The following is a 10,436-nucleotide window of genomic DNA, read 5'->3' on the forward strand; positions in this document are numbered from 1 at the left end:
ATTTTGTTTTTTTTTTATTTTACACTTCTTTTTTTGTTGGGGGGGGTGCTTACTTCACTTTTAGTTTTTACTGGAGTACTTTTCCTCTGTGTGGTGGCTTGATAGCTGTTTTGGTACTTTATTTGAGTTGTAAAATGTTTACTGTCCCTTTAAATCCCTCTAGGGCAGTTTTGTTCAGTTCGTTCAGTTCGTTATGGTTATTATTATTTTATTTCTCCCACTCTTATTCTTATTCTTGCTTGTTCTCCCACTCTTATTCTTGTTCGTATTCTTACTCTCCCTTTTTGCTAGTTTGCACCCCGCTTTTTATTGCTCTTCTGTTTCCACCTCTTTAAGTCCTATTACCCCTTTAAATCTTTCCTTCCTTCCCCTTTAAATCGTTCCCCTCTGAGTCCGTTCTTTGCGTGGCGTATAATGCAGCTCCAGACGCTGGAATGGCTCCCTTACGTAGATTCCTTTTATATCCGCTGTCTGCGTAAGCCTCTGTGCCTCAGTGCGTTGCAAACACGCTTGTTTGGTCCCTCTGGGTCTCCGTCGGGCACGCCTCCCCTCCGCGTCGCTGAATTCCACTCTCCGCCGCCTTGCCGCTCTCCGACTCCACCTCCACCAGCCTGGACCTCCGATCCCTCACAGATTCGTCCCCGGTGCGCACGTCCCCCTCTCGGCTTCAGCTCTTAAAGACACAAGGCATACAGCTGTAAGTAATCAGGTCTGACTAGTGTTTTCTGTAGGTCCCGAGATTTTATCGCTAATGCTAGATTATTTTATTTTATTTTCACTAAGTTTTCACGCGCTCCTTAGTTTACCCCCTCTTCTGTGGTCCCTGCGAATGGCCAGTTTAGTCTATGCCCGTTTCCACTCCTTTCCTAGTTTAAGCGTGCAATATTCTTCTTTCCTTAGCTTTAATTCCTAAAAATGACCATCATTCTGGTTTCATTAAAAGCTCATAAGTTTTTAATAGGATACTTAGCTTCGGGTTTTGTCGAAACGGTTCTAATGTCCCCCGTTGCTTTTCCAATAGTCTCGGCTCTGTAAACGACGATTCTTCTCGCCGCTTTGTCTCCTAATTTCCCCCGCTTCTGGAGCAGCTTTCTTTAGCCTGGGAGAATCGCCACTTCTCCCATAGGAAGCCCAAGCTCCTTGCTGAAGTTCTCTCTTGATGTGAGAACTTCTGTTCGATTTTAGAACAACTGTTTTTGAGAAATAGGAGAGGTTGGACACCCGGAGCTCCCACTCTGCGTCCTTCCTCGTCGAGACCGGAAACCGGAACCTCTCGGCCCTGCGGGACCTTTTACAGTTCCGCAGGGCCTGCAAGGCGGAGCTCTTCCGCCAGGCTTTTGAGTAGGAGCCGCCGCCGCCACTACCACCACTGTGTAACTGCAGAGCAGTGCCGCCGGGTTGGGCTGATGGAGCAACTGGAACATCGTGGCCCCTTCCTGACCTCCTCCTGATATGCAACGGGGAGTGTGTAATTATAGTCTTTCATGTATCCTGTTAGTTGTGAATTTTAGCTTCAACTGTTTTAATCTGTTTTATCTCTATTGCACTTTGTGCCTTGTAAGCCGCCCTGAGCCTGTGTGCGGGGAGGGCGGGGTATAAATGAAATAAATAAATAAATGGCCTTTTTTCTTTTTATTGGGATTAGGTATTTATAGGCTGAAATCAAAATGTAACAAAATTATTAACCTACCTATTTAGATCAAAAGTAAACATTCAGACTTGAACGCAATACATTTTGGAACAATATTTTACTGTGGAATCCTTTCATCTAGCTACACATGCCTACCTAGTCAGTGTGATTTTCGTGGCAGTTGTCTGTCAGCCAAGGTATTAATGCCCAAGTCAAGGTTTGTGACAGATACCCTTAAAATGCCGTGTAAATGTTCATCTGTAAGTCTAGACCTACACTTGGATTTCACAATTTTCACCTTGGAAAAAGTTTGTTCACAGATGTATGTGGTGCCAAAGACGGTGAGCATGCCTGCAGCAAATTTCTTTAGGCCGGTAAATACATCAAGTAGACAAATTAAAAACAGAATGCTAGACATTGAATGCCAGATGTTAGTCAGGCCAACAAAACCTGCTCCCCGCTGAGTTTTGAGATTTTCCTCATTACTGGGAAAATGGTCCCATATCTATCCTCTTTGCAAGTGCCACAGCAGCGCAGAGCATTTTCCCTTGCCAGATGTAATGCCATGCCTTCTGCTATTTTTATGGCATGGTATGGCAATAAGATAGCCTACTCAGCCAGATACTTCCCTTGCAATCAAAAATGTATGGAGTCAATCACTCATGTTATTCTCTATTGTCATCTGTATACAGATTTACGTTACATGCATTTACATTCTGTTCTAGTTAGGATGAAGAACTGTTCTGATACATTCAGGGTTTGTAGACTCTTGAATGATTTCTCCTCTAATGTCACTGAGAAGGTGGCTAAGTTTCTCTATTCTGCTATAAAGGTATGCCAAGGGATTTCACAGAAATAATCCTATATTTACACAGATGTATATGTATGTTGTGGTTCTAACTCACCTTTTAAACTGTATTAACTTGTATCAATTTTTTTCTATGACAATAAAGGCTACTTAACAGGTAGACCAGAATAGAAATCTAACAGACTATTTTCTTTGTAAATGTCTTTGAGATGATCACCGGCTTACAAATCAGTTAGTTCCATCTGAAAAAACTTGCTTGCATCTTCTGGTGCTTCTTCAAATGGATTCTGAAACCTGCTTATTTCCTTTCCATGCTTATGGCAATCAGTGAATCTATTCTGGAATTCCACCTGCAGTAGGTTCAGTGCTTTTATGTGTCCTTCAACACTGAATTGTAAATTCCTGTTATTCTCAAATTTAGTCCATTGCAGCATGAGAAGTTTGAAAAGTTGTTGTTGTTGTTCAGTCGCACAGTCGAGTCCGACTCTTCGCGACCCCATGGACCAGTTCACGCCAGGCCTTCCTGTCTTACGCCGTCCTCCGAAGTCTGCTCAATTTCATGTTCATTGCATCTATGACACTGTCTAACCATCTCATCCTTTGCCGTCCCCGTCTTCTTTGACCTTCAATCTTTCCCAGCATCAGGGTCTTCTCCAGTGAGTGCTCCCTTCTCATTTGGTGGCCAAAGTATTTGAGCTTCAGTCTCATGATCTGGCCTTCCAGGGAACAGTCAGGGTTGATTTCTTTTAGGATTGACTGATTTGATCTCCTTGCAGTCCAAGGGACTCTCAAGAGTCTTCTCCAGCACCATAGTTCAAAAGAATCTATTCTTCGGCGCTCGGCCTTCCTTATAGTACCATGTGGACTTCCATACATGACTCTCCTCTTTTACTCTGAGCAAGAGGCTCTTTAGATCCTTTTCACTTTCAGCCATTAGAGTGGTATCATCTGCATATCTGAGGTTGTTGATCTTTTCCCCAGCAATCTTAATTCCCGCTTGTGATTCATCCAGGCCAGCATTTCGCATGATGTACTCTGCATATATATTAAATAAGCAAGGTGACAGTATACATCCTTGTCGTACTCCTTTTCCTATGCTGAACCAATCAGTTGTTCCGTATCCGGTTCTAACTGTCGCTTCTTGGCCCTTATACAGGTTTCTCAAGAGACATGTGAGGTGGTCTGGTACTCCCATCTCTTTAAGGACCTGCCATAGTTTGTTGTGATCCACACAGTCAAAGGCTTTAGCATAGTCAATGAAGCAGAAGTAGATGTTTTTCTGGTACTCTCTTGCTTTCTCCATAATCCAGCGAATGTTGGCAATATGATCTCTCGTTCCTCTACCTCTTCGAAACCCAGCTTGTACTTCTGGTAGTTCTCTATCCACGTACTGTTGAAGCCTAGCTTGTAGGATCTTGAGCATGACCTTGCTAGCGTGTGATATGAGTGCAATTGTGCGATAGTTTGAACATTCCTTGGCATTGCCCTTCTTTGGGATTGGAATGTATACTGATCTTTTCCAATCCTGTGGCCACTGTTGCGTTTTCCAAATTTGCTGGCAAATTGAGTGCAGCACTTTAACAGCATCATCTTCTAAGACTTTGAATAGCTCAGCTGGGATACCATCACCTCCACTAGCTTTGTTGTTAGCAATGCTTTCTAAGGCCCATTTCACTTCACATTCCAGGATGTCTGGCTCGAGGTCAGTGATTATACCGTCGTGGTTGTCAAGGACATCGAGGTCTTTCTTGTATAGTTCTTCTGTGTATTCTTGCCATCTTTTCCTAATCTCTTCTGCTTCTGTTAGGTCCCTACCGTTTTTGTCCTTTATCATGGCCAGCTTTGCATGGAACGCTCCCTTGATTTCTCCAATTTTCTTGAAGAGATCTCTAGTCCTTCCCATTCTATTGTTTTCTTCTATTACTTTGCACTGTTCATTCAGGAAGGCCTCCTTATCTCTCCTTGCTGTTCTCTGGAAATCTGCATTCAGTTGGGTATATCTTTCCTTTTCACCTTTGCCTTTCGCTTTCCTTCTTTCCTCTGCTATTTGTAAAGCCTCATCAGACAGCCACTTTGCTTTCTTGCATTTCTTTTTCTTTGGGATGGTGGTGATTGCTACCTCCTGTACAATGTCACGAACCTCCGTCCATAGTTCTTCAGGCACTCTATCTATCAAATCTAGACCCTTGAATCTATTCTTCACCTCTACTGTATATTCATCAGGGATGCGATCTAGGTCAAACCTGAATGGCCTCGTGGTTTTCCCAATTTTTTTCAGTTTAAGTCTGAATTTTGCAATGAGTAGCTCATTATCTGAGCCACAGTCAGCTCCAGGTCTTGTTTTTACTGACTAAGACTAGATTAAGACTAGATGTGTATTTAAGCTGATTAGAAGATCTCCTCTCCTGGGTTTTTAGTCAGTAGTGGGTATCTTTTCTTTATCCCCTTAAATGTAGTTCCCTTCCTTATTTCTGTTATAGTTTGTAGTTTTAATAAAAATGCAATAAAAATTCCCCATTGGGGAGCAAAAAAAAAAAGGAATAGCAGAAGCTGGAAGGGATGCAGCCAGCCAGAAGCTCAGCCACCACGCCCCCCCCCCCTTGCAGGGACTTTTCTTACTGCTGTCCATAAACTGTGGAACTCTCTCCCACGGGAAGTGCAACTGGCATGACGACTGTGTTGGGGAATGGCTCTGTCAGAGCACCTAGCAAGACACGGAGGGCTATGTGAAGAAACAGCAGTTTAAGTCTGACAAGAGACAGAAGATGCCGGACATGGTTGGCAGTTGGCGGAAGCATCTTGGGCCCCTAGCAAATCTGCTGCTCTACCAGAGGGCCCCTGCACCTCCGCCTATGTCTGCTTAGACACTGGCGAGTAACACAAACATTAGACCCTGCCTGACACTGCCAGGGCCCTCTCCTCCAAAGGGGACCAGCCCTGGTGAGCACTGCCGGTGGAGGTTCTCACCGCTCAACAGAGTGCAGAGATGCCATCATTATATTTTATATTCTCATTATTTGTCAGCTGTGGGCACACGTATTAAATACCGCCTTGAGACCAAATAACAGCTAAATAGAATATGATCTCCAATCACACTAATAAGGTCTGAGTCAATGATATCCATCAATTTAGCATCTACAGTTGTCTTATGATCACTGTTGCTGTACCAGAGCTGAAAACTGTGGTGGTGATTATATTTTTCTCTCTCACTTCCTTCCCATCGCCTCCAGTTTATCTTCCCAGCAACCCTGCCAGGTAGGTAAGGCTAAATGAGAGTGACTGACCCAAGGCCACCCTTGAGCTTCATCACAGAGACAGGATTTAAACCTGGGTCTCTTGAACCCAGCGCTCTAACCACCCGCCATGGGAGAAGAGTCAGCTCTGTTAACCTGTGCAATGATGTGGTCAGCCATGGTTAGCCATGGATGTACATTTCTGTGCTGAGCACCGGAATGGAGTTTTCCTGCCAACCCAGATCTTAGAAAGGGTGTCGTTAAGCGCTCTCTGCACATGGGTGCTGCAGAGACAGAGTATTCTCGCTCTCCAGCAAGAAAGATGCACGTGAGCTTGAAAAGGAAGCACATCTCCCCATACACTCTTCAAGTGGACCCTGGTCGCAACAGGGCCATCTAACCTCATCGCATGCACAGCAGAGTGACGGAAGGGGAAACAGACAAACTCCCTTCAGTGTGCTACATTTTCTCACAGGTTGTAACTTCTGATCCCCAGGGCCAACCAGTTCACTAGGCATGCCCAGGTGATTCCCAGAGGTAAAGCAGCACCAACCAGCCCTGCCGCTTCCCCATTTACTCTCAGTGTTGGGGGGATCTGGGGTCAGACTCCTGGGAGGCACCCCGGCGAGCCATCTCCCCCTCCCTCCCTCCCTCCCCCAGGGTGTGGGGGAAGCAAGGAGGGCAGGCAGTGTCTTCCCTCCTCCTTGCAGCGCCATTTTTTGTTTTTCCTGACAGTTCTTCCTCAGACATTTCAAACACGTCCTGATCTTGAGATTCAAAAGACAAAAGAACAAAAAGCAAAACACCAACAGCCCTCGGGGTATGTGCATCTTGTTTCCCTCTGAGCTTCCCACATTTCCTAGGGTCAGAGAAGTCATGAGACATCAACCATGCTACCTCCTGTGCATGCTGTACCTACCACAGAATTGTCAGTGAAGGAATCTGGGTTGTTCTCATATATGAATTTCTCCACCCTCATCTGGCGAAGTTTGAACATCTTGGATCCCCTGTTGGTGAGGAGAGAGAGCTCTTCCAGCATCACGTCCTTGGGGATGCTGATCTTCTTCCCCAGGTTCAGCTTGGACACTTCTTGTGGCATGACTGAAGAGGTACAATAGGAAAGGTCCTTAGAACTGCAGGCACCCAGCCCCCCCCCCCCAACCCTCAGCTTTTCCCATCACTACCAGCAAGCAGAGAGGTTCAAGGCACCGTCTGCTTAATAAACTGTTAGAGGTGGAAATCGACTTCTCTAAAGCTCTGCTGAGTCTTTGATGATTGTACTACGGAGGAGGAACTTAGAGACTTGGGGACAATTGGCATGTACTGAAGGGGGAAAGTATGTCTGTCTCCCACCTGCCAAACATCCCTGCTGAGTACTCCCTATTATCTTGGCAAATGCAGGTTTGGGAACACAGATGTGCCCCACAAATATCTCATTCCACCCATAGTGTCCCTGTAAAACTTAGAAAATCTGTACAGGCACATCCTGTTTCTAAGGTAAGCAAAGCAGGCTAATTGATCCAGGACCTACATGCAGAATGTCTGGTATGTTCTCCTGTCCAGAGGAAGGGCCGTGGCTCAGCGGTAAAGCCTCTGCTTGGAAAGCAGAAGGTCCCAGGTCCAATCCCTGCCATCTCCAGTTAAAAGGGCCAGGCAGTAGGTGATGTGAAAGACCTCCGCCTGAGACCCTGAAGAGCCACTGCCCGCCTGAGTGGACAGTGCTGACTCTGATGGACTGACAGTCTGATTCAGTATCAAGCAGCTTCATGTGTGTGTGTTCTATGCTCTGATGTCCAAGAATCCCCCCCCCCACCCTCTTGGAGAGGGACCTGAGACAAGGAGAGTAAAGTGAGGCCTGACTTCAGGTCCACCAGGCAGATATGCAAACAGAATACATTTCTCATGGCAGTGCTTTTACACAACAGAATGACCGGACTGGGTTTGGCAGTGGATCATGACATCATGGCTCTGAGTTAATGATGTCACAAATCACCAACAGGGTCCCCGTCTGAATCTCTTTCTTTATCAACAATCTCACAATGTTGTCTGTGTGTTGTAAATTCTTTATTGCTGTGCCATGTATTGCGTGTAAGAATCAATATGGGGAAAGCCACAACTACCGTCTCAAAAGCAAGTTTAGTTATTGTCCCACAATTTTGCGCTAAGGCAAAAACGCAGATAAAGATTTGCTGCTGCATGCTCTTTCCTTGACAACCACACATCATTTTATAAAGCTTGTGAAAACATTTAGCTGCTGGATGTTCTGCTCGGGTAGTGCCATTCAGTTTTTAAGAAGCCCAGCCGTTTGGTCCCTGCCACATTGCCCACACTGACCATCAGCTGCTGCCACAGACAAACCGCTCTCCCAATTAATAACCATGCCATTCAGATGACAGTTCCTTTGGCAAGCAGTAGCACAAGGCAAGATAATTCCTGTTGTCCTCACTGCCTGCCTTACTGTGTAGAGTGGTGGAGGCTTATATACGGGACAAACTTCTGCCTGTTTACAGCGTACAACAGGGGTCCAAAGACAGAACAAAAGGCTCTAAGACTGACACCCAGGAATCAGTGTTGGAAAAGTCACTTGTATAAGAATTACAAAGGGGTTTGCTGGAAATATAAAAAAGAAGATGGTGCCTTTTATCATATGTGGTGGACTTGTATCAACACCAAAAGATACTGGGAAAATATACATGAAGAAATTCAAAATATTTTAAAATCCAAATTCCAGATGGAACCGGAGACTATTTCACTGGGAATCTCGCCAGGCAGTGCTCCCATTTGTTGCCCTGAACCACGACCCGAAGGTCCTACAGGGCCACAATGCCAAGGCCACCGCCACAGCCACACTGCCTGGAAAATCTACAACAACTAATGCGATTGTCGATTTTGTATGTTTATAATGTGTTTTAAATTTTATTGTATTTATTGAAATGTTGTAACCTGCCCTGAGCCCGTTTACAGGATGGGCGGGATATAAATGCGAGAAATAAATAAATATAACAAGTAGCTATTCTCCCCCACTTGTGGAAGGACAATCTTTCTAGAGGTCAAAAGGACCTGTAGGGAACAGATGGAGGCGGGGAAGCAGAGCAGTGGCGATGGGACGTTTCCTGACCCTGCCCCCGCCACAGTGGCCATTCCCTCCTGACGTCTCCAGGGTGTTTGTTTAAAGGTGTTTTGATCTCTATCTTCTGCCCCCCACCCCCACCCCCCAGTGCCATGCTGGGGCTCCTTGACCACACCAACCCCAACAAGCGTTGTGGGCGTCTGGGCCAGAGCCATGCTTTGGGCAGAGTCTGGTCAGTTCCAGGGGTCAGTACAGGTGGCTCCACAGCCCCCCGCATTCTCTTGCAGTGAGTCAGAAGTCTGCATTCCCCCCCACCACCTGTGGCTCTTTCCTTGGAATAACAAATTCAGACCGTGAGTGCTCCCTTTTTTCAGTCTGTGGTGGTCACCGACTCCCCCTTGAAGAAGGACTCCTGATTGTCCCCTACATGAAAATCTGCAGACAATACAGACATGCGGGAGAGGGACTGCTGGGAGAGGTGTGCGCGCACATCTGTATGTATGTATGTATGCACGCATGAGGGTACATCTATCTTACCTTCTTGGGTTAATTCTAAAATGAGCTTAGTTGGCTTTCTCTTCTTGTTGGGAGCCGGGGTTCCTGCAAGAGGCATGCTGTGCGAGGGAGTTTCTGTATGAGAATGGAAGAGTGTGGGAATGAGTGCCTGCTCACATGACACAGGATGAAGCCACTGCCTGCCCCTCCCACCATGGGACAGGCACATTTTCATCCCACCCTTACGCACTCTACAGTTCCTTTGTATATAGAAGACCTACCAGTCAACCTTGATCTCCTCAAGCTCTACACTTTCCTCCCCACCAGTACAGACGCACTCTAGGCACACCAAAGAATCGTTCCCTAAATGGTCTCTAAGAGGGGCATCAACACCAATGCTTCCCTGTTCCTGGGAGGACGTTTTGCAGTGATTATGACCAGTTTCAGAATGTTCCCCACCAAAGGCCCGGCTGGTGGGCTATGCAGTGCCCACCTGCCCAGTTTGCTTAGAGTTAGCGGAGTTCACTTGCCTGGGAGAACATTTCCCCTGTTCCATCCCTTGTCTCTAGTTGGAATTGCAAAGCTGATTTGGCTTTAAGTACCTTGGCTTCCGTAAGGATGGAGGTGGATGGGAGGGGGGGTATTTCCACTGTATCTGCTCCCTCGCTCCCCCGACTCACACTCTCTGCATCCCCCATGATTCCACTTTGTTCCCTCTCACCCTGCTCCACTCACTTCCTCCTGCTGCCTCCCCCTGCTCTTCCTGGCTCTCCTTGCTCCCCCTCCTTTAGTATCTTCCACTCTTATTCCTCACTCCCATTATCTGGGTGGCAACATCTGCCGCTATCTGAGATTGCTCTAGCATACCAAAGTACCACCTCAATATCCTTTCTGCAGCACCTGTGCTTATCCACCACATCTGTCTAGTGTCCATTTAGAATATGGAGAAAAATATGGGGAAAACAATCTGTTCAACCACAAGGACCAGTCTATACAGATTCCACCAGTGTGTGTGTGTGTGTGTGGGGGGGCTTTCTGCTGAAGAAGAAAAAAGTTTCTTCTTCACTCTACTGTTGTATTCATACGTAGGAGGAGGGCTGAGGAAATACGTGCCTAGTTGTAGTCTAGTCGTCCAGTTCAGCTCATCTAGTTGAGGGCTGTCTGTGTGTGTTGGTGGGAATCGGTTTTGGGGTGATTTGA

General features: G+C 46.3%; 1 protein-coding gene across 2 annotated transcripts in view; it reads right to left on the reverse strand.

The window, feature by feature from the left end:
- Positions 1-10,436, reverse strand: part of MYOZ1 (myozenin 1) — a 52,771-nt gene that overhangs the window by 28,090 nt on the left and 14,245 nt on the right. Inside the window, exons 2-3 of one of the 2 annotated variants that reach the window (XM_015423547.1) lie at positions 9,279-9,371; positions 6,591-6,772 (exon numbers count right to left, since the gene is read on the reverse strand). In XM_015423547.1, coding sequence (XP_015279033.1) covers positions 6,591-6,772; positions 9,279-9,354 — 258 coding nt within the window. In that variant the 5' untranslated portion in view covers positions 9,355-9,371. The remainder of the gene's footprint in view (positions 1-6,590; positions 6,773-9,278; positions 9,372-10,436) is intronic. The other variant, XM_015423548.1, reaches the window with a different exon arrangement.

This window comes from Gekko japonicus, unplaced genomic scaffold (genome assembly GCF_001447785.1).
Source record: "Gekko japonicus isolate JY-2015 unplaced genomic scaffold, Gekko_japonicus_V1.1 scaffold3405, whole genome shotgun sequence".
NCBI classification, from domain to species: domain Eukaryota; kingdom Metazoa; phylum Chordata; class Lepidosauria; order Squamata; family Gekkonidae; genus Gekko; species Gekko japonicus.